This window comes from Gorilla gorilla, chromosome 12, assembly GCF_029281585.2.
Source record: "Gorilla gorilla gorilla isolate KB3781 chromosome 12, NHGRI_mGorGor1-v2.1_pri, whole genome shotgun sequence".
NCBI lineage: Eukaryota > Metazoa > Chordata > Mammalia > Primates > Hominidae > Gorilla > Gorilla gorilla.
The window spans coordinates 65,198,340-65,222,838 of record NC_073236.2 but is presented as its reverse complement, the minus strand read 5'-3'; the positions used below and the strand labels follow the sequence as shown (position 1 = coordinate 65,222,838).

The following is a 24,499-nucleotide window of genomic DNA, read 5'->3' as shown; positions in this document are numbered from 1 at the left end:
AACATTATTATATGTAAATGCCCTAGCAAACAGGCCTCCCTACCCAGTAAGGGTTCTAATTTTCCCCTCCACCAGGGGTGGGATCCTGGAGGAAGGCTACTCCCTTGGATGGGGGTGGTGTTGGGATGGGGGAGGAGGGCTTTCTAGGACTCTGGGCATGAAGGGGAGGGAGGGGAAGTAAGGAAGAGGAGGGAAGGAGGGGAGCGGTACCTTTCTCGGAGCTCGGCTCTCCCAGTGTGGGTGGAGCCGCCCCTGAGGCTTGGCATAGATGCTGCTCAGGTGTGAGTACAGGTGGCTTTGAACATGCAAGGGGTTGTAGGTGGGCTCCAGCTCCAGGCTGTCCAGCATGCTCTGAGGAAAAGAGAGGAGGGGCCTCACCAGGGAACTTGGGATCACAGAACACAAGATGTCAGGTAGCGATCCAGGAGTGTGAGGGGCTGGAGGAAGTATGAAACCCCAGGGCTGCCATGAAGGCTGTGAAATAGATGCTGTCCCACTGGGTGTTCTGGCCTGAGAACCAGTGCTTGTGATGTAAGGGCCAGGCATGGATAGGAGAAGTAGGAACAACCCCAAGTGGTTAGGAACACTGAACACTCTGGCCCCAAGATGCATGTCCAGGGGTTCTGAGGGGGCCAGCGCACATGAATGCTACAAGGGAACCACTGTGAGCACGGAGGGAGGGTGTGTCAGTGGGCTACCCAGCAGGGCGGGGTGCTCACAGCCTGCAAGGCGAGTACATGGAGTTCTCAGCCTGGAGGTGAGCTGAGCTGAATGGAAAGGGAGGAGGGGATACAGGAGCACAACATTCCTGTGCAGTCAAGTTTTCCGGCCACAACATCCTGTGCCAGGAACCACTGGCCCCAAAGTGAGACACTGAGCAGGCCATGGCCACTTGTGCCCACCTCTCTCTGTGTCTCTGTGGCCGCCAAGCCAAGAGCACAATCCCAGGCCTTGTCCTTGCTGTATTTAAGCTAGTGAGCCAGCAGCAACGTGGTTCCAGTTCTCCCTACCCAGAGCCATCCCTCCCACTCTTAGCCTGGGGAGACTAGCAGAGCAAATATAGAGAATCCAGATCCCAGGAAGGGGAAAAGGAGAAGGAGGAGAAACAGGAGGAGGAGGAGGAGGAGGAGAAGGAGAAGGAGGAGGAGGAGGAGAAACAGGAGGAGGAGAAACAGGAGGAGGAGGAGGAGAAACAGGAGGAGGAGGAGGAGAAACAGGAGGAGGAGGAGGAGAAACAGGAGGAGGAGGAGGAGAAACAGGAGGAGGAGGAGGAGAAACAGGAGGAGGAGGAGGAGAAACAGGAGGAGGAGGAGGAGAAGGAGGAGGAGGAGGAGGAGGAGGAGGAGAGGGAGGAGGAGGAGGAGGAGAGGGAGGAGGAGGAGGAGGAGGAGAAGGAGGAGGAGGAGGAGAAGGAGGAGGAGGAGGAGGAGGATGAGGAGGAGGAGGAGAAGGAGGAGGATGAGGAGGAGGAGGAGAAGGAGGAGGAGGAGGAGGAGGAGGAGGAGGAGGAGAAGGAGGAGGAGAAGGAGGAGGAGGAGGAGAAGGAGGAGGAGAAGGAGGAGGAGAAGGAGGAGAAGGAGGAGGAGGAGGAGAAGGAGGAGGAGGAGGAGGAGGAGGAGAAGGAGGAGGAGAAGGAGGAGAAGGAGGAGGAGGAGGAGAAGGAGGAGGAGGAGGAGGAGAAGGAGGAGGAGGAGGAGGGGGAGGAGAAGGAGGAGGAGGAGGAGAAGGAGGAGGAGGAGGAGAAGGAGGAGGAGGAGGAGAAGAAAAAGAAGGAGGTAAAAATCGCTTTCAGAGTTGTTTGCTCCTCTGCATCTGCATCTATCACATCTCATCTTGAAGCCCTTCCTATTTTGGGCACCTACATTGGCTGCCTTTTCTCAACAAACATAAATGAGCGCAAACACAGGTATACACATATGCACACATGCAATGCAGACAGTTAGACCCCTAAGAACACACCAGCACACAGGTGTGCACAGGCGCATCTACACCCACTGCCACCAATTTAGAGACCCAACCACAGACACACTCGGGCACAAAAATTAACACACAAAGACACGAAAACCCATACAAAGGCTGATTTTTTGGGTCTCCTTTTATTCCCTTCTCCCTTCTTTTTTCGTCTGCTTTCCACTGTGTCTTCTTTCCTTTCCCTCCCAAAGTTCTGCTCTCCCGTGTCTAACTTCACAATCTCCTCTCTGGGGAGGAGGTGGGGGCAGGAGAACCAGTCTGCGCAAAGACAAAACCGAACCAAACAAGCGTCCAGTGCATCCCCAGGAGCTGGACCTGCTAGTGTTGTGGCTTCCTCCCCTGCCTCCCTGTGCCCTGGCCTGACATCAGGTTTCCACTCTGTGATGCTCCCTTTTCTCCTTCACAGCTACCCATTCCTCAGATTTCAGGTCCGTGTGCATGTCGTGTGTCCTCCAGGATGGCTCTAATTCCCAGTCATCACTGATGCCAATATCCCTTTTCTCTCCCAATGTTTTCTTCTCAAGCTTCATTTCCCTCCATTCTATTTCACTTCTTACCCTGCTGCCATAATCTAAGTGTTTACTTCCTTCTTCTGGCATAATTGCCTATCCTTGCTTTCTCTTCTTACTCTCTTACCACACTCCTTCAGCTCCGCATCCATTCCCTCATGGGCTCACTCCTCTCCCTCATCTCTTTCTCAAACTCCATTCGCTTCTAGATCTGTCCCATGAGATCTGGGCTCCACTTGCCTCCACATTCTTAAGGCTGTCATCATGTGGGTCCTCAGGTAGCAGGGGGAAGGTGCTGGGCAGCATCAGTTCCCGCGTGGCCACCGCCTTTATCAGCAGTGTGAGGGAGCGTGATGGCATGATCACATAGAAGGTGCTGGCAGGAATTCTCTGGCTGTGTCTTGGGCCCAGTGGTTCCCCCTTGGCTAACAGCAGCCATTCCCTTTTCTGAAACAAGGACATACAGAAATACTGGTTCATCTTTAGTCTATCGCATGGTTTGAGGATCAGTCCCAATTGAAGTTTCCCTGACTTCCAGGGGTGCTGAGGAGGGCAGAGCCATTTAACTTTGGCCCTGGCAGGGAGGGACTTCCTGCTTGAAATTATCAATATCACAATGTACTACTCTTCCTCCCTGTGCCAGAGAGAGTATATAAAAGGGTCAACAATGGAGAGAAAAGTTAAGAAATTCCCTGTAACTTGAAGTAGGTGTTCATCCCAGAGGGGCCTACCACATTCAGCATACATGTGGACTTTTAAGAATTATAATTCTTAAAAACAGAGTCTTGAAGCCCATGGTGCGTGACTGTACCCCTAGCTACTCAGGAGGGTGAGATGGGAGGATCCCTTGAGCCTAGCAGATCAAAGCTTCAGTGAGCCATGATTGTACCACTGCACTCCAGCCTGGGTGACAGAGTGAGACCCTGTCTCAAAAGGAAAAAGAAAAAAGCAGTGTCTTGAAACCAAGACTTGTATGGGGTGTTGTCTGTTGTAGAAATTCAGTTCTTCTTTTGAGGGTAATAAAGTCTGGTTGTTTGCTAACGACTGGGATTAGAATGGGCTGACTGGGCAGTATCCCTGGAATGTCCAGAGAGGGTACAAGGTAGTAAGGCCAGATGTGGTGGCTCACATCTGTAATCCCAGCACTTTGGGAGGCCAAGCCAGGAAGACTGCTTGAACCCAGGAGTTCAAGACCAGTCTGTGCAACATACCAAGACTCTACAAAAAATTAAATAAATAAAGATAGATAGATGATTGATAGATAGACAGACAGATAGAGAGAAGGCAGTGAAAGCAGCCTGCAAAGTGGGAGGAGAAAGAGAGAGCAGGGCCGGGAGCAGTGGCACACACCTGTAATCCAGCACTTTGGAAGGCCGAGGCGGGTGGATCACCTGAGGTCAGGAGTTCTCGACCAGCCTGACTAACATGGTGAAACTCCATCTCTACTAAATACAAAAAAATTAGCTGGACGTGGTGGCGCATGTCTGTAATCCGAGCTACTTGGGAGGCTGAGATAGGAGAATTGCTTGTACCTGGTAGGCGGAGGTTGCAGTGAGCCGAGATTGCACCATTGCACTCCAGCCTGGGCAATAAGAGCGAAACTCTGTCTCAAAACATAAAAAAAAAAACATAAAGAAAGAGCAGAGGGAGAGGTGGGTGGGTGCAGGGCCCTTGAGATCATCTCAGCCAATCACAGGACAAGAAGAGTCAGGATTCTGGGGGCAGTGCCTCTGTGGATGATGGGTTATTATGGAACAGAGGGTGGCACTTTGCCATGTGCCATGGTGATGGCAGAGGTTAGGGCATGGGTAAGAAGAAGAGACAACCAGACTTCTGAGAAGATTTTGTAGATGTACCCTTTTAAATGAGCCATGAAAATGAGGCAATTTTTTTTGTGGTAGCTTTTCAACAAAAACCACAAAACTCCAGGAAATATGGAGTTAGAACTATCATAATCATCTCAAACTGTGTCCTCTTACTGGGGGTGATCTTCAGTTACATCTGGTACAAACCATAACAACCTCCCTGCTACATAAGATAGAAGAAAACACATGAGTTCTGGCTACTCTTATATGAAAAGTTGAGACAAATAATAAAAGAGGAAAGGCAAAAAGGGGGAAAAGATTTTTAGAGGAAAGAGGATTATCAGTGTCTTGTGGAAGACAAATAGAAAGTGACACAGTGAGACAGAAAACACTTGCTGTAGCATTAGAGTTAGACCCCACGGGGCACATGCTGGGGTGGGTGTAGGGGAGGCTCTGCACTTTAAAGCAGTGTCATCATTCTGTGCAGTGCGGAGCTCTGAGGAGGTCTGGTAGGCACAGCAAGTGGTAGGAAACCTGTTAACAGCTCCAAGAAAAACAGGTATGTACCATTCCTGAGGTTGCTGACCTCTTTGTGGGGTAGGACTTGACTGATAATTCGGGAGGCATGATGCATCCTCACTAGAAGGTTTCGGGGGTGGGACAGATGATTTGGGCATGGGAAAATTAGTCATAATCATAATTACAAACTTTAAAGGAATGCTTATCAGGCACCAGGTACTGTGCCAAGAGCTTTATGCGTGCCTTCAGAAGTTCATGCTTTCTTAGCATTTTGCTTCTATCTAGAGATGTGCTGTCTTCCTGAAGAACAAATCCAAATGTGCAGGAAAGTCAGCTTGATGCTTAAAATCCATCATGTTGGAAATAAATGGTATACAAATCATTGTGTGTGTGTATGTGGGTTGTGGGTTGGACCTGCCCCCTGCTCTGAGGACATGGCCTGTTTAAGCCTGGAAGGGATAGAAACCAGGAAGTTTCAGGGGACTCCATTTCAGTTGGCTTAAGTAACTTCTGATGGGGCTCAGGATTTGTATTATTAGTATTATTTTAAATCTTCTATTTTTACATTGATTCGTGCATTTACTTGTGAATTTTTTGTCTATTAAGAATTTATTCAGGCCAGGCACAGTGGCTCACGCCTGTAATGCCAGCACTTTGGGAAGCCGAGGCGGGCAGATAAACTGAGGTTAGGAGTTTGAGACCAGTCTGGCCAACATGGTGAAACCTGGTCTCTAATAAAAATACAAAAACATTAGCCAGGCATGGTGGTGTATGCCTGTAATCCCAGCTACTCAGGAGGCTGAGGCAGGAGAATCACTTGAACCCGGGAGGCGGAGGTTGCAGTGAGCCGAGATCACACCACTGCACTCCAGCCTGGGCAACAGAGCGGGACTCCGTCTCAAAAAAAAAAAAAAAAAAAAAAAAGAATTTATTGAGCGCCTATTATGTTCCAAGCACTAGGTGTGGGTACACAGAACCATGCCAGAACAATGACATCATGAGAAAAGAAAACTATAGATCAATATCTCTTATTAATATAGATACAAAAACCCTAACTACATATTAGCAAATCAAATTTAGCAACATATAAAATGAATTATATACTACAACAAAGTAGGATTTATCCCTAAGGCTGGTTTAATACCCTCAAATCAACCGATGTAATATACTATATTAACAGAATAAAGAACAAAAACTACATAATCATCTCAATAGATGGAGAAAAAACATTTGGCAGCCGGGCGTGGTGGCTCACACCTGTAATCCTAGCACTTTGAGAGGCCGAGGTGGGTGGATCACAAGGTCAGGAGTTCAAGACCAGCCTGGCCAATATGGTGAAACTCCATCTCTACTAAAAAAATACAAAAATTAGCCGGGAGTGGTGGCACGTGCCTGTAGTCCCAGCTACTCAGGAAGCTGAGGCAGGAGAATCACTTGAACCCAGGAGGCGGAGGTTGCAGTGAGCCGAAATCACACCACTGCCCTCCAGCCTGGGCAACAGAGTGAGATGCTGTCACACACACACACACACACACAAACATTTGGCAAAATCCAACACCCTTACATAATAAAAATGCTCAGTAAACTAGGAGTAGAATGGAACTTCCTCAACCTGATAAAAACCTCTATAAAAAAATCCACAGCTAACCTCATATGTAGTGGTGAAAGAGTGGATTCTCTGCCTCTAACATCAGAAACAAGGCAGAGATGTCTGCTCTTGCTACTTCTATTCAGTATTGTCCTGGGAGGTGTGCTGAAGACCAGAAGGTCATTTTCCACATTTTCTGTACTGTGTTAAGCTCTTTGGATTCTGGGTATGATCCTAGGGGTAGAGGCACCCATAAAGATATTGAGTGTGTCAACATCCTGGCCCTTGGGAACCAATGCTTTCTAAATTTGATTTAGAAAAATATAGTAATGTGACATTTCTCGTATCAGAGAGCTATGGTGCAAAAGGTCTAGATAGATGTGGCAACAAGTACATGGGTGTGGAAAGGCAAGAAAGATGAATGGAGATAGGCTGTGGTGGAGGCAAGAAAGGCTTCATACTGAAATTATTTAAGCAGGATCTGGAAAAAAATGAGTAGATATTTGTCAGGTAGACAGAGGCAAAAGGAAGAGAACAGCATGAAAAAAGGTGTGGAGGTGTGAAACAGTTCAGCATATTTGGAGAACATTCAGTCATTTATTAGTGTGACTGGGGGGAAGATGGGAGGGGCGTAGGTGAAAGATGAAGCAAGAGAAACAGACAAAGCTGGGTCACAGGAAGCCCACTGACTCATGCTAGGCTGCTGTTCTAGCACCTGTCTATCCCCCCTACCCGCCCAGATGCTACACTGTAACCTCCCTCATTCTGTTCTCGAATGGCTCCTGACCTGCCATCACCCCACTCTCAGCTTGGATTCTTGGTCTTGAGTCTTTGCCTATTTAACCAAGCACTTTCCATCTCCCCACCCAGTTATAGCCCAACTGGCTCATCGCCTGTGTACTTAGACTCCTGCTGAACACATCATGGCTTGAATCCTGTAACTTCTGTGGCCAATTAGGGCAGACATGGACTGTAAAGCTCTGGAATGTGTCTCCAGAGACTCTGACATTTTAAGTAGGAAACTGAAAGACCTAGGTGGTATTTTCATTTCTTTTTCTAGTTCACACAGACATGACTTTGTAATTGAAATGAGGATGTGGAAAGTGAGTCACTAGCTACATAACTGGGACTATACAGAAAGATTTGGTAATAGAAATGATATTTTCCTGGCAATGGATAGATTGATCTCATAAAGACTTGGACAAAATTAATTTTATTTATATATTTATTTCCTACCACATTCCACAAAACAGCTATGCCAGTTTAGAAAAATGGAACAGCATAAAAAGATAAAATAAATAATTAAGGGGACTGCGTAAAAGAAAAATAAAAGTAGGGCAATAATACAGCCAGGATTAGATAAGCTCACAGAAATACAAACCACCCACTTTTGCTAGAAGGGAGCCCCATAGCTTTTCCTGATATAAAATGTGGGAGAAGCTGTCTGTGGCTTCTTATTGAGTAGTGAATATATTTCAGAGCACTCCTGCAATCAATATGCTGATAAATTTCATGTAGCTGTAGAGTGGTGTAGAGTTTGGGGCCTGAAGCCAGCCTTTCAATCCCTACTCTACCATTTACTCTCTGGGCCTCAGTTTCCTCATCTGTAAAACAGGGATAATAATTCTTACTTCATAGAATGGTTATGGGGATAAAATAAGTTAGTAGCTGTGAAGTGTTTAGAACTGTGTCAGGTACATGGTAAGCACCATGAAGTGTTAACTTTTCAAAGTGAAAAATACATTTAATTATGAATGTTTATTTAACTTTGTTAAATTAAAAATACGTGAATAATTCTTAGATATAGATCTATAAAAGCTCCAAAGAATGCTGCCAAAACACATAGCTTTCTTGTGGTCTGTATTAATCTAAGAGTGACATTTACAGGAGTGGTGGACAACACATATTTTTCAGAAAAGACTGGGAAAAGTCTTGCCTATCCGATGAAGTGATCATTTTCTGAGGAAAAGCAAGTGAAATACCTGAATAAAGCAAAATAATCTGTGAGGAAGACAGAAACAATTTTCAAGTGAAAAATCAGGGAATGAAATAACAAGGCTGTGATTGACTAAGGCTTAGAGTATCTGTAAAATGTAATTTGAAAAGTTACACAACATTTATAGTCGATGAGGACTGGTACATTGGCACTAATCACTACGACTTAAGGGCAAGTGAAGAGGCAGTGGTTGAATAAACTGAGCAATACCCACACTTGTAAGGAAATCCAGGAGCCTGAAAATGAAAACATGGTGAAGCCGGCCAACTGGCTAAGGGGAACTTAGAAGATGTGCTGTATGTCTGAACAGATAGCAAAGGGGGAATAAATGAGCATTTAATAAACATCTACTTCTGCATCTAAGTGGGTTACAGTGGCCAGAGGCAGACTGGTTCTCCTGCCTAGAACAATCGGAAAAGCTGGATAATTTGTTGGAAGGCAGTAAGGAGTTGCTGAGGCAATGAGATCTAGCGGTAGCTAAGTCTCTAGAGAAGGAAGAGTCCGGAGAGATGAGGGAATTATTGCAGCTGCTTATACCCTGGGAGTGTATGTTGATTCTGCGACAGAGGGCGTGGTGGTAGTGGTGGTTGGAGGAGCTGAGAATCCAAGACTTCCACCTGTGGAGGCAAGTACAGGAGAACAGAGAAACTAGCAGATTTTTTGGTGGAGACTTGGTGGTGGGAAGGGATGGGAATCAAGTCAATTTTCCCCCAAACACATTTGCCAAATATTAGGGCTCCATGGGGCAAAAGGCAAAAACACTTAAGGAGAAAGCTTCCAAAAAGTAGAATGTTTTAGCAGACTTGGGAGCCAGTGATTAGAGGTGGGACCTTCCAAAGGGAGGGGATATACATAATACACCAGGTTTTCAGTGGAAAACTCTGGAGGGCCAGGAACAAACCCTGGATAGATTGAGCATTAGCAGGACTGCAGCCCAGCCTTGACTCAGTACAGTTTCTAGTGAAACAGGATGCTGAGCCACCACTCTGTCTGCCTAGTGTGGGAAGGGTGAGCCCTCTCTAGAGAAAGCTAACACCAGCTGGAGTCTCTACAATTTATTTATATATGTTATTGCCAGGTGTGACAAAAGACATGTGCCACATGTCTGAAAACCAAGAGAAAAAAGAGACAATAGAAACAAATCCATAAGTGATCCAGGTATTGGGGTTAGGTGACAAGAACCTTAAAATAACCATGATTAGTATATTTAAGAAATTAGATGAAAATATGGAGAATTTCTTCAGAGAATTAGAATCTACAAAAATGAAACAAATGGAAATTATAGAACTGCTAACCAACCACTATGTGGAAATCACGTGTTAGACATGTGCTGGGTGCTTTACACACGCAATATTTAATCATCTTAAAAACCACATGAGGTATATTTTATTGTCTATATTTTATATGTGATGGGACAAGAGTTACTAATGTGTGTGTCATGCACCTTCTCCCTCACTCTACTTTTTTTTTTTTTTTTTTTTTTTGAGATGGAGTCTCACTCTATCACCCAGGCTGGAGTGCAGTGGCGTGATCTCGGCTCACTGCAACCTCTGCCTCTTGGGGTCAAGTGATTCTCGTGCCTCCCGAGTAGCTGGGACTATAGGCATGCGCCACCACCCCCAGCTAATTTTTGTATTTTTAGTAGAGATGAGGTTTCGCCATGTTGGCCAGGCTGGTCTTGAACTCCTAACCTCAGTTGATCTGCCCACCTCTGCCTCCCAAAGTGCTGGGATTACAGGTGTGAGTCACTGTGCCCAGCCCTCCCTCACTCTACTTCTATTGATTAAAGGAGAAGCCTTATCAGCTTTATTTCTTAGTATTTTAAATAGGTAGAAAGAGACAGGACCTGAGAGAGAGGAGGACTACATTATGTCAGAAAGGCTAAGTCAATTTATAATATATGGCTGAGAGAGGGAGGAAGAGGATTGAGAGAGAACAGGGACTGAGGAGGTAGAGATAATTTGTGTGTGTGTGTGTGTGTATGTGTGTATGTGTGTGTGTGCATGCGTGTGTGTGTGTGTGTGTGTGTGTGAAAGGTTCTAGGAACAGCTTCAGGTTAGAGATAATTGAGGAGTGGGGGAAGAAAATTTGAGAAATGTCATTATGGGTTATGAACTAGATCCTTTTTGGTGTCCTTTGAATACACAAATCACTTTAAAATTTACTTTTGGGCCTCTGATAGTGCTTCCATATATGCCATTTGTGCAGAGACTAAGCCACATAGGGGCCATTAAATTTGTTAGGGTTACAAATAGATGAATACACCAATGCTTAGTGAGGGTAAGCAAGTTGCCTAAGTTCACACAGTTGGGAAATAAAAAAAGCGTCAGGAACCTAAGGCTGTCTGATTCCACAGTCCAGGATTTTCCTGGACAACACAAATTATATTTTACTACAACATATTAGAAAACTACCTTCCCTTGACTCCTCCAAAAAGAGAAGTAAGAAAGGGGGGAATTTCTATTCTGGGCCTAAATTTGACCAAAGCCTAGGAATTGGTTAGTAAAGTGGGGAAGTGGTAGAAAAGGCACTATGTCAATCTGGAGTTTGGGTAGTCAAATTATATCTGAGACTTTAATCTCAAACATAGGATCCTATATTTAAAAACCTATTTGAAATATGTTTTTCTCCAAAAAGAAACAGCATACAAATGTCTAATGACAAGTGGAAGAAACTAGAGAGCTCCCATTCAAGAAGTACCATTTGAGTTTGGTCTTTCAGGATAGGGTAGGATTTGAACACACAGAGATGAGAGAAAGGTCAACATGAGCAAAGGCTCAAAGGTGGAAAAATTTAAGGTTTCTATATTAATTTGGTTGGAGTGTATGGTACATGAAGGGGAATAATGGGAGATAAGGTGGGACCTTGAATATTAGGCTAAGGAATATGGACTTTATGGATAAACAATAGTAAGCCACAAAGTATTTTTCAGCTAAGTAGTGGCAGAATCAGTGCTGAATCAGATTAATCAAAAGATTAATCTGTTGGCATTATGTGAAATGGACTAGGAATGGGAAGCACTAAAAAAGCATTGAGACAAGTTGAGAGATTATTGCAGTATTAAAGGAAAGGTTAAAAGGGCTTGAATTAGGATAGTGATAACAGATGCTATAGGGATAGAATAGGCAAGGTGTAATACGTGATTGAGTATTGATACATAGAAAAACATGTGATAGGGGAATGCTTCAAGGAGATTAAGCTAGTGCCAATGTGCAGGGAAAACCAGGAGAGAGAGAGATTGGAGGCAGGGAAGCCAGTTAGGAGTTTACTGAAGAAGTCTTGGTGAGACAAGCAGTGGGAACAGGAAGTAAAGGAGAGTTACAACTCATGTTATGAGTGGAAAATTGATAGGACTTAGTGATGGAGTAGGTGTAAAGGGTGAGATGGCTGAAAGTGACTGAGGTTTCAAGCCTGGGTGACTAGACAATGGTGGTGCTGCTATTAACAGAAAGGCAGAAGTTAGAATGAGAAGTTGGCTGGAGGGGAACATTACAGTGAAAAACAGAAGGCAAGAGAGTTAAATATGGAGCTGACTTGAAATCAGATTTCAAAAGAACATATGAAAAAGGTATATGAAAGAATAAAAAACCAAAGATGGAGTTAAAGAAGCATGGCAAACTTGTAAAAATAGGCTTAGGAGGTTAAAACCCTAAATAAGTCTCGTCACACTTAAAAATATTTGTGTTGAATTAATGAGCTGAAGTTTGTGAAAAGTTTGTACTCTATAACATACTGCCATTCAGGATTTTTGCTGCTTGGAGAAAATGTCATGTGAAAAACAAGAAGGAAGAGGCATTTAAATACTGTTTTGCGGCCAGGCGCGGTGGCTCACGCCTGTAATACCAACACTTTGGGAGGCTGAGGTGGGCAGATCAACTGAGGTTGGGAGTTTGCGACCAGCTTGACCAACACGGAGAAACCCCGTCTCTACTAAAAATAAAAAATTAGCCAGATGTGGTGGTGCATGCCTGTAATCCCAGCTACTCGGGAGGCTGAGGCAGGAAAATTGTTTGAACCCAGGAGGTGGAGGTTGTGATGAGCCAAGATTGTGCCATTGCACTCCAGGCCTGGGCAACAAGAGCGAAACTCCGTCTCAAAAAAAAAAAAAAAAGAAAGAAATCTGTTTTGCTGCTGTCTTTTCCAGAATAGGAGAGTGGTCTTTAATCTAGATGAGGTGGACCAAACGGAGTAAAGAGAACAGCAGTACAAGATGGGTAAGCAGTTGTTATGAGTACTGTGCCATTTTAAGTGAGTTCAACTCCACTGAAGTACAGAAGCATAGGGTGTAAGTGAAGGAGAATTAGCTTCAGTGTTATAGTCTGTATTTATCTGGCTACATCCAGAGTAGGGAATTTAGCAAAGAAGTTAAAAACATGGGCTTTGTAGTCAACAGAACTAGGTTCAAATTCTTTTTAAATTTTCTTTCTTTCCCACCCCCCCTAAGCAGTGTCTCCCTCTGTCGCCCAGAGTGCAGTGGTGCGATCATGGGTCACTGCAGCCTTGAACTCCTGGGCTCAGGCAAGCCTTCCACCTCAGACTCCCGAGTAGCTGGGACTACAGGCGTGAGTCATTGCTCCTGGCTAATTTCTTAATTTTTAATAGAGACAGGGTCTCACTCTGTTTCTCAGGCTAGTCTTGAATTCCTGGGCACAAGTGATCCTTCTGCCTTGGCCTCCTAAAGTGTTGGGATTACATGTGTGAGCTAGGTCCTCAAACTCTGACAAGACTACTTTGGTAGCTGTGTGACCTTAGGTAACTTACTTGGTCTTTTTAGGCCTCAGCCTCCTCCATCTGCAAATTGGGATAACAATCTCTACTTCAGATTATTGTGAGGATTAAATGAGGTAAAGTATGCAAAACACTTGGTTAAGTGACTACCACTTAGTAAATGCTCCAAAATATGGGTATCTACTAGTGACAGGTCAACTACATCCCTGCCCTTTTCCAAGATAGAAGACTAATAAAGAAGAGGTCTCTTCATCTCTACAACAGTGCTTGGCATACAGTGGTGAGTAAATATTTGATAAATAAATAGACAGATAGATAAATACAGATCCTCAAACCATGAGTTTAGTGGCAGGGAGACTCTAATCTCGTGTATGTAAGCCAGGATGGAAGGGAATACTTTTTCCCATCCTTATTATTACCGTTTTTTTTTTTTTGAGACAGAGTCTCACACTGTTGCCCAGGCTGGAGTGCAGTGGCACGATTTCGGCTCACTGCAACCTCCGCCTCCCAGGTTCAAGCGATTCTCCTGCCTCAGCCTCCCAAGTAGCTGGGATTACAGGCATCTGCCACCACGCCCAGCTAATTTTTTATTTTATTTTATTTTTAGTAGAGACGGGGTTTCATCATGTTGGCTAGGCTGGTCTCGAACACCTGACCTTGTGATCCACCCACCTTGGCCTCCCAAAGTGCTGGGATTACAGGTATGAGCCACTGTGCCCAGACTATTATAACTATTTTTTGAGACAGGGTCTTGCTCTGTCGCCCAGGCTGGAGTGCAGTGGTGCGATCTTGGCTCACTGCAACCTCTGCCTCCCGGGTTCAAGTGATTCTCATGTCTCAGCCTCCTGAGTAGCTGGGATTAGAGGTGCGTGCCACTATGCCTGGCTAATTTTTGTATTTTTAGTAGCTGTGGGATTTCACCATGTTGGCCAGGCTGGTCTTGAACTCCTGGCCTCAAGTGATCCACCTGCCTTGGGCTCCCGAAGTGCTGGGATTACAGACGTGAGTCACCACACCAGGTTATAGTTCCTATAACTTTTCCCCTACTTAGGACATTTGAGTTGTTTCCAATTTTTCACCATTGTAAATAACACTGAGATGAACATGCTGGTACATATATCTTCGTCCCTTTCCTGACTGTCTTCTTTGGCTACATTCCCAGCAAAAGGAAAGGGTATCATTTTCCGGAAAATTTACATCCTCTCTAGCAGTGTATTAAAATGTCAATGTATGTTTAAAATATCAAATACTGTAAGAATGTATTGAAGCCACCTGGGAGAAATTCCTCCCATGTGATGTATCATCTCAGATTCTGAGGAACTGGGTGGAGTAAATAGTAAACTGAGCTGTTGGGCACTAACAGTTACAACGGCTCCGTTGTCTCTGCTCTGCAAAGACAGGAGATGGGTGTTCTTTAGACAGGAAACAGGAACTCAGTGGGTGGACCTAAAAGGGAGTGTGGGCTTCGAAACAGGAAAAAAAGAAGTCTGCTTCTGATAGTGAAAGAGATGCATTGCTGTGCTGTCCTGATCATCCTACTAAGTCAAACCTTTATTCTATATCTGTCCTTGCATTCTATTTGCAGTTGTTTTAATTTTGCTAAGTGTTGTGTTAGTTTCATGTGACTGCTTTTATTTTTTCCATTTCAGGGAATGACATCCATCTAGTTGTTCAAGTCAGAAACCATGCAGTTATTTGATACTTCCTCTTTCTCACTCCCTATATCCAATCTCTCAACCAAGTTCTGACAATCTTCTCTCTAAAATATTTCTACACTTGGTCATAGCTAAAAGGCCAAGAAGCGATTCTAAAATATTTCTCTAATTGGTTTGCTCATCTCATCTTGACTTCCAATGTTCTAGTTCAAACCACCACGGTCTCTTGACTAGTCTACTGCAATACCCTCCTATCTCATTTTCATGTTTCCATTTTTGCTTCTGCGAGTTCATTTCCAAATTTCTGCCCAAGTAATATTTTAAAAACTTAAATAGATAATGTTATTTCTCATGATTTGTTTCCCTAAGTCCAAATCCTTAATTTGGCCTACAAAGCTTTGCATGATTTGACCCCTGCTCACCTCTCCAACCCTACCTTTTGTCACTCTCTCCCTTCCTCCCTGTTTCAGTCACAATGGCTTTTCTGTTCTTGATTTTTCTCTCAGCTCTTTCCAGCCTTAGGGTCTTTGCACATGCCTTTCCTTATACCTGGAATGCTCTTCCTGCCACCCTTCACCTGGTTAATTCTCACTTATCTTGTAGGTCTTAGTTTAAATGTCACTTCTATAGACAGGCTTTCTTATAGCAGCTTCTTCTTTTCCTTTATAAACTTCTCATAATTAAGAATATATACATTTCTGTTTCTTCCATTGGAGAGTGGGTTTCTTAAGGTCATAGGTAATGTCTTTTAGGTCACTACAGAATATATATCTAGGGCTTGACACAATGTCTGGCATAGACTAAGTGCTCTTCATTTAAATGAACCATAACGTCTATCAGTGTTAGGAAGGAAGTAGGTTTTAAAATACAGGTACGTACGGAAAATTCCCTGTTGCCATTTAAATGTTAAGCTTACCAATTGGGGATTTTCAAGTTTAGTGTTGTATAACTGAATTCAGGAATTATTCTCTATAGCATGAAACCAACAAAAGGCAAGTCATATTTACTCCAAATTTCAGAGTATTTCCAGTTTTTTCTGTCTTCTTGAGGGTTGAGGCAGATTTAGGATTGGGCAGAGTTAGTTAGCTGCTTTTCTGTGGTTGGTACTTTAAAAACGATTCTTCTTTTTCACCTGGGGACATGGGTACTCACCAGCAGGCTGTGACACAAAGCATGGAAATGTTGCTGATTTGTCTCCAGCTCATCCCAGTCCAGCTGCCAACAGCTTGTAGGTCTGAGGATGAACGGGAGTCCATATGTCAATGACTCGCAGAGCCCGCTAGATTTTAAAGCCCTAGGAAGAGATAATTACAGTGAAAGACTCCTTAGTGATATCTAGAACCTCCACCTAGATCCACTTCAATTCAGCTTAACTCTAAGACAGTACTGTGAAAGCTTTTAAATTAGTGTCTGTGAACTATGCATCTCTGTATGGCCAGCATCTAGCATAGTATCTAGCACACAGAAGATTGTCAAAGTTCAGGAACCTGTGCATGGGCACAGTGGTAGGAACTGGGAAGAGTTGAAGCAGACTCTGCCATTATTGCTAATTCATTGTGTTTTTTTGTTTTGTTTTGTTTTTCTTTCAAGATAAGGGCTTGCTCTGTTACCTAGGCTGGAGTGCAGTGGTCCAATTACAACTCACTGCAGCCTTGAACTCTTGGGCTCAAGCGATCCTCCTGCCTCAGCTTTCCAGAGTGGCTGGGATTACAGGCATGAGCCACCGTGCCTGGTCTGCTAATTCTATCCTACAATTGGTTCTCCTGGAAGAAGGAATTCTAGTACTTAGAGAAACGGGAGGGGGCAGGGGTAGATCCTATGTACCACTTACTCCTTGAAGGTTGGATCTCTGTCTTGATGCCTAAACAAAGTAGCTATTCAATAAACATTTACTAAATGGATAAACACCTTTTAAATGAGTCAAAAGAAAAACAATCCTCATGCAGACCTCAGAGTGTTCTACTGCAGCGCTTCTCCCACCATCTGCACATTTGGCCTCCACATGCTGAGTAGCCTGTCTTTGCTTCCTCATGCCATAGCTGTAACTGCTACTTCGGAACTGACTCTTGCCTGCCTGACACTTAAGAGATACCATCTATCTCTGGACTTCCTAGCCACAGAACCACTAAGAATAGCATTTGCATGGATTGGGGAGGTTCCCTTGGACCATACTTGATCACTTGGAGCTTGTAATGAGAGGCCGATGACTGGGAAGCCATCTGGTAGAGTGTGATGAAGTCTCCTTTAGGGTCATCGATTCTCAAGGAGCCGTCAGCTGTGCCAGCGAGTAGGGATGGGCTGAGCAGTCGCTCTTGGAGATCACATTTCAGACACACTACAATAAAAGCAGCATCGGAGGAAGGATTGTGGGTAATAAGTTACCTTAGGCTATGCCATTAAGAGACAACATTTGCTACCCATTCCATCTCTACCAGGCAAGCAAGGGATAGGAGGAGGCAGGAGAGTGGAAAGAGGAAAGCCTGACTGGTTTGGAAAGGGAGAACAGGTCTGGAAGCTATAGTATCTCTATCGCTCTACATAAAAGTTAACTTATCTTCAAGAGTCTGACATGATTTTTACTTGTTTTACTCCTGGGCTGGCTGAGCAGTTGTCTCATAGTGAGACATCTGGCTTGTGATCCAGTCTGAGGAACATGTATCCTCTGTGGAGGAGGTAGCTAATGCCAAAATATGCAGAGGCCCTTTGGCAATCACAGAAGGAAATCTTGCTTCTGCTGCTTCCTTGTGGCTAAGCTTTGGCAACAGTACAGGTCAGATGAAGGAAGAGCAGGAAAGCAGAAGTCAGGCAGTCAGATGACTGCTACTGTTTCTCTGTGGGCTCGTTCAGGGACATTCAGAGTGGGGGGAAAGGAATAAGTTCCTGAAATAGCTTATTTTTTAATTCCCCAAAGAAACATGAATTTAGGACCTTCTGGGCCTTGGAGCATCACAGTGGCATCAGACAACAGTTCTGAGGAGTGCTTAGGCTAGGTAGGAGTTACTCATCTAGGTATTTTACTCTTCTGCATTAAGCTTCTGCTCCAGTAGGTAACTGCATATGCCATAGTGTATGATGATCTGTTACACAAGCTTGAATCCTTGATATTACAAAGTTCTTCAATAAAACGTATACCTGGCTTGAATACTGATAACAAACTTGTGAATATACGAATGTTGAGTACTTCTGAGAAGGCTGGTAGTTGATGTTAGTGACTTGTGAAATGACTGTACTAACTGCAATATGAGGTAAAAAAACAACATAGAAAAAAATAGAGTGGCAGAACAGATGTTAGACCCAGCTGGCCCTCCTGGGCCCTATGAATAAGACCTAGACATTAGGTCTTATCACATTAGACATTGTGAATAAGACATTCATTCTGGGTGAGACAGCCCTCAGCCTGACATGTCCCAGAGCACAGGAAGTCAGTAGGAGGGACTTTGCCTAGGACTCCAGCTTCCTCTTATTTCCTCTGTGCCTGACTTCTCCATTTCCGGTCCTGAGGCTTTAGCACTGGACAGCTGTGTTCATCTGGCAGAGGTTTTCAATTCTGGTTGCAGTAAGAATCATCTAGGGCAGCAATCCTCAATCATTTTGGCATTAGCGACTGGTTTCATAAAAGACGATTTTTCCATGGGGTGATGGGGGATGGTACTGTTCCACCTCAGATCATCAGGCATTAGTTAGATTCTCATAAGGAGTGCACAACCTAGATCCCTTGCATGTGTAGTTCACAGTAGGGTTTGGGCTTCTATGAGAATCTAATGACATAGCCGATCTGACAGGAGGTGGAGCTCAGATGGTAATGCTTGCTCACCTGCTGCTCACCTCCTGCTGATCCAGTTCCTAACAGGCCACAGGGGTTGGGGACCCCTGATCTAGGAAACTTGAAAAAGATACTGATGTCTGGGCCCTACCCCAGACCAACTGAATCAGGGTCTCTGGGGGTGAAGCCCAGACACTGTTATTTTATTATACTTTAAGTTTTGGGGTACATGTGCACAACGTGCAGGTTTGTTACATATGTATACATGTGCCATGTTGGTTTGCTGCACCCATTAACTTGTCATTTACATGAGGTATTTCTCCTAATGCTATCCCTCCCCCAAACCCCCACCCCATGACAGGCCCCGGTGTATGATGTTCCCCGCCCTGAGACACTGGTATTTTTTATAAGTTCCCCATGTGATTCTTATTGCAGCCTGGGTTAAGAAATACCCAAACTGTGGTCTCAGCAGAGTGTCCCAAAGCTGGGAAAGCTGTTTTAGCTGGGCTTGAATCTAGAACCAGGTGTGCTTCTCCCACCCAGAGCCCAGATGCAGATGTGGCAGACACCATACCTAAGAACAAGAAAAGAAACTCATGTGTAACTCACTGTGTGCTCTGTCAGAGGAAGGCCTTTCTAAGGGAAGCACCTAGAGACGGGGTGAAGGGCCCTAGGCAAAGAAGCAGCTGGCATCAGATAGAGAACCTTGTAAGAAGGAGTCAGAGTGAACATCTGAGATGCATACCCCAGAGAGTCTAGAGGAGGAAAGCTTGGGTTTTTTGTTTTGTTTTCTTTCATTTTTTGTAGTGAGCCATAGTCCAGAAATCTACATGTGTGGCAATACATCAATTTTTAAAATAATAATGACAGCATAATCTTATTGTGGTTGTTTAAAATCTCAGGTGGGTCACATCCACCCTAGAAGAGGCCTAATTTCCCCAGACCTCATTCCAGCTGTGCCTGAACATCTGGATTCCAGTGAAGACCTCCCCAGCAGAAAAGCTGACTGCAGTCTGGATCTAAGTTCCACTGTGCATCCCGAAGACCTACAGATTTCTGAAAAAATGATTATAGATGGAGTTAAATATTCTGGCTCTGATCCTGGTGCTGAAAGCTTTGGAAAGACAGAGGGGAAGCCAGAGAAATTCTGATTAGCACCATGGGCAAATGCCATGTGATAGTGGAAGAAAGGCTGGTTACAGGAGTTCCTGGCCTCTGAGGGCACCAGCCCTCCTAATGAAAGAAGTGAATCTCTAGCCCCTTTGTTCAGAATTGCTTAGCATGAGGCAGGTTAATATAGTAGATAAAGGCCCAGGTTCTGGAGGAAGATAGACCTGGGTTTATTGACATTGTCTGGGCTGAGAGTGTCAAGTGTACAAAATATAGATTTCTGATCCTAAGGGTTAAGAGTGGGCCCTGTTGCCTGGCTTCAAATCCTAGCTCTGCTACTAATTTTCTGTGCAGCCCTGGGAAAGTGTGCTTAATTTCTCTAAGTCTCAGTTTTCTCATATGGAAAATGGGGGTAATATTGTATTTAATTGATTCTAAGACACATTTTTTTTTCATCTCTGTATGTGTCTTACAATTGCCATTGGCCAGGCAGGCACTCTAAGTCCTTACTTACTACTCTAACCTAAAAGAGCTCTCTCGATACAGGTAAAATACTACTTCTAAGTGACAAGAAAGAGCTGTGTAATGTTTAACGGGCAATGTCTTCTTTTTTTTTAAAAAAAATCTTTATTATTAAAAAAATTTTTTTAGAGATAGGGTCTCACTCTGTTGCCCAGGCTGAAGTGCAGTGGCTCCATCACAGCTCACTGCAACCTTGAACTCCTGGGTGCAAGTGATCCTCTTGCCTTGGCCTCCTGAGTAGCTGAGACTACAGGTGCATATCACTGTGCCTAGTTAATTTTTTATTTTTATTTTTTGTAGGTCTATGTTACACAGGCTGTCATTAACTCCTGGCTTCAACGGATCCTCCCACCTTTGCCTCCCAGAATGCTGGCATTACAGGAGTAAGCCACTGCACCTAGCCTGTTTTCTTTCTTACTGGTACATAAAATAGTGGTGTACCTTACAATTGATAGCATCTTAGATTCAATGACATATGGTAACAGTATCTGCCTCATAGTGTTATGTGAAGATAAAATGGGATAATGCAAGAAATGAAGCTAATTTAGTGCTTGGCACAGAGGCAGGGCTTAATAATGTTAGCTATACACTAGCTTCTATATAAAGTTGCTAGCTGCCTTAAGTAGGGAAAACAGATAAGTGAAGTCCAGAGGCTAGGACAGGGAGAAATTGGTACTATCAGCCTTGGACAAAAGAGGTGGAAAGGAGGTTCTGGGAAGAATATTTTACACAAAGAAAAGACAGATTAAAATCAAGTTAAGTTGGCAAAGACATTCTGGGCACTAGGTTGAAATGGGGGAGAGAGGAAGAGACTTGACGGCCATCCCTAGACAGAAAGGGTCTTGGGAAGCCTTAATCCTGTGTAGTAACACCTCCAAAAAGCCCTCCCCTGTCCTAAAGAAACAATGGTCATAAAGAGTTCTATTACAGCTGAAGAAAAGGAACATACATAAAAACTCAAATATACTGCCAATGGCCAAGAAAGAGCTCTCAAAGGAGGCGGTAACCCCAGTGAGTCATGTCAAAACTTACGAGAAGGGCTTTGGTAAACGTCATGTTCAATCCATTCTTCAACCCTCAATGATCTCTGTAGCCACTACCACTACCAGTATTCTGTTCAATGAGAAAGATGGGTACAAATTCCCACCCCCAAAGAAGATATACTTTGGTCATTTCTCTTTGGAGCTGGTCTTTGAGGACTCAGCTTTCCCAACCTCAGTGTGGCTGATTAGACTGATAGATGGGCCCATCTATCTTCAGGCCCAGCCACCCCAGGTCCCGCCTGAGCCAGACTTCCGAGGAGATGGGAGAATGGAAACGGCCTTATTCCTGTCATCTAGTGGGACCTGGAATGAAGTATAATTGCCAGGCAGAACAGTATCCATTATCCAGGATATTTTTGGCATGACCAGAACACTGGATTGATCTCTCGGTTTCAGTAATTGCCTGAACTGCTTTGTGAACATGGTCTTGGGCACAGGTTGTCCTCCCTGGGGCATATCTCTGTAGGTTCTTTAGTTTTCCCCCATTTGCTGCCTCCCTAGCGAGAAGATCTTTATTTAACCTTGGTTCTCTTCCTCTCGCCACAGGCTGTATTGATATTGTTGAGGTAGCAGCATGCTCCAAACTATAATGTCAATTATATTTACCACATTAAAAATGAGAATATTGAGAAATGTGATCCATTGTGTTCTTATGTAGTCTAGCCAATTCTCTGTCATTGAGGTGTCTCAGACTTTGCCCCTAAACTAACTGGCCCTTGCTGGTTGGGCTTAATTAGGTTCAGCTTTCTAACTATGATTGCTTCTTAGAACTTCTCTTCTTATTCCTCACGCTTATATTGGACAGCCTCATCCAACCCTCTTCCAGTCCCTAAACCTCAACGATGCTATATTCCACTGACTCACCAATCTAGAGTTCTGATCCCAGATAAGAATAATCATAGCCTAAATATCTTTTGGGGGTTATGTACTTGGATTATCTCTGGGTCTGGAAATGTTGCTGAAACACTGTGAAGAAAGAAGAAGATGGATTTGTTCTTGGTCTGTTCCACTGTTATGTAGCCAGGCTTTGAAGAAAATCTCCATGCTGACGATATCATTGTCTATAGTCTGAAGGTCAATGTCAGTTCCCAGAATAGAACTCTCTGCAAAAGAAAGGGAAATAAAGTGTTCACTTAGATTGTAAATTTTGAGTAATATAAAATTTTGAACACATCCATCTTTTCGTTTTTGAGACGGGGGTCTCATTATGTCACCCAGGCTAAAGTACAGTGGCTATTCACATGCGCAATCATTGCTCACTGCAGCCTCCAAATGCCTGGGCTCTAGCAATCTTCCTACCTCAGCCTCCTGAGTAGCTGGGACTACAAGCACTCACCACCATGACTGACTAATTTTTTAAAAAACTTTTTTTTAGAGATGAGGTCTCGCTATGTTGCTCAGGCTGGTCTCTAACTCTTGGCCTCAAAGCAATCTTCTTGTCTCAGCCTCACAGGTAGCTGGGATTAGCTGGGATTATAGGCACTTGTCACTGGCCCAGCTTCCACATCTATTTTTTGATCCATTGACTGTATCTCTAGACATCTAGCCTAGAGACATTCTTGAGTAGTACACAAAGACATATGCAAAGATGTTTGGTATAGCATTGCTGTAATAATAAAAACCCCAAACGGGAAGCAGTTCAAATCCCCTCAATAGGGAAATATTTAAATTATGACACACTCAAACTATGGAGTATTACGTGTTTGTTAACAAAGCTAAATGTACTGACATGAAAAACTAGGAGATAGTAAGTAAATAAAGGAAGCTGTAGAACAGATATAACATGATCCCATTTATATAAAAATAAAACTATCTACATATATATGTAAATGCATTTTACAAAGCTCCGGAAGGCTATCATCAAACTGTTAACAGTGGACAGGAAGTGTAAATAGGGCAGGGTTCTGAGATACTTTCCCTTTTTACTCTTCATACTTCTATACTGTTTGAATTTTATTGGAGTTGTGCATTTCTTGTGTTAAAAAAAATTCTAGGTCAGGCATGGTGGCTCACACCTGTAATCTCAGCACTTTGGGAGGCTGAGGTGGGTGGATCACTTGAGCTGAGGAGTTCGAGACCAGCCTGGCCAACATGGTGAAATCCTGTCTCTACTAAAAATACAAAAATTAGCCAGGTGTGGTGGCGGGCACCTGTAATCCCAGCTACGTGGAAGGCTGAGGCATGAGAATTACTTGAATCTGGGAGACAGAGGCTACAGTGAACCAAGATCAGGCCACTGCATTCCAGCCTGGGCAACTCCATCTCAAAAGAAAAATAAATAAATAAATAAAATAAATAAAAAATAAAACATGGGAGAAAGAAATCCACTGTAAAAACAAACAAACAACCCCAAAACATTCTAGAATATAAAAACAACCAAAAATTATACAGCAATGCAAATTAAATACTTAGTTTAACAAAGGGGACTTCAGCTTCATGTTATTTTACAGTGAAAATGTGTTCTATTACTACTTGTTATAAAAAATTAATTTAAAAAAATTAAAAGGAAAAAAGATGAATTTTTGGGTATCCCCTTATAGTAGAGAACCAAGCCTGGAGCATCAGTCATTGGCATACTGTATCTCACAAGTGTGGTTAACAGCAAAAAGGATGGGGAGGGTCTGGTAGAGTGTGATTTAATTCCAAATCTGAATGAATGGAGCTGGGTAGGTGGGGTAATGAGGCTTTGCTGGTGTACTTCCAGCTTCGGGCAACACTAGCTAAGGAATTGGGGCCTGGGTCTGCAGGTAAAGGTCATCAGTGAAAGCCAAATATGAGGTGGTGGAAGAAGCACAGAGCAAATAAGGGAAGAACTAGAAAGAAGCTGAGGGGGAACTCTACTTTCCTTGCTTCATCAGGAGGGATCTCTGAAATACTTTTACAAAGGGCCTAAGAAAAGCCAGTTGCTCCAATGAATTAGCTTCTGTGTATGACTCATAGACCCCAGGGAGAAGTCTGGATTATTTCTAGAATGACATTCCTGAGGACAAGTTTGCAGAGGTGGCAGACTTTCCACAGGGAACAAAGGGGCTTCAGTCCAACATACTTGTTCCAACACAGGGGAACTGTGGTGAAAAACGACTTCATGTCATATTTAACAACTTATCCTGCAGCTGAAAAGGGGCATCAAATGCATTTCTCTATGGCCAGAATGATAAAAACTGTGCCATCTTCCATGAATAGTTATGAGGATTCATTGTTAACTAGTTAGTTATTTCATTCATTCCATCAGATATATCTGACACTCTGTGCCCTTATGGAGTTTATAAAGCAACATGAATCTTGACCAT

At 43.8% G+C, this 24,499-nt stretch overlaps 1 protein-coding gene across 3 annotated transcripts in view; it reads right to left on the bottom strand.

Moving 5' to 3' along the window:
- The window catches only part of M1AP (meiosis 1 associated protein), a 96,949-nt gene that overhangs the window by 2,058 nt on the left and 70,392 nt on the right, over window positions 1-24,499 (bottom strand). For 2 of the 3 annotated variants that reach the window (XM_063695758.1, XM_055378144.2), the window contains 5 exons: window positions 22,139-22,312; window positions 16,944-17,106; window positions 15,924-16,065; window positions 2,721-2,927; window positions 211-351 (listed from right to left, as the gene is read on the bottom strand). In XM_063695758.1, the coding sequence (XP_063551828.1) occupies window positions 211-351; window positions 2,721-2,927; window positions 15,924-16,065; window positions 16,944-17,106; window positions 22,139-22,312 (827 nt within the window). Of the gene's footprint in view, window positions 1-210; window positions 352-2,720; window positions 2,928-7,591; window positions 9,006-15,923; window positions 16,066-16,943; window positions 17,107-22,138; window positions 22,313-24,499 lie in introns of those variants that run through there. The other variant, XM_055378143.2, reaches the window with a different exon arrangement.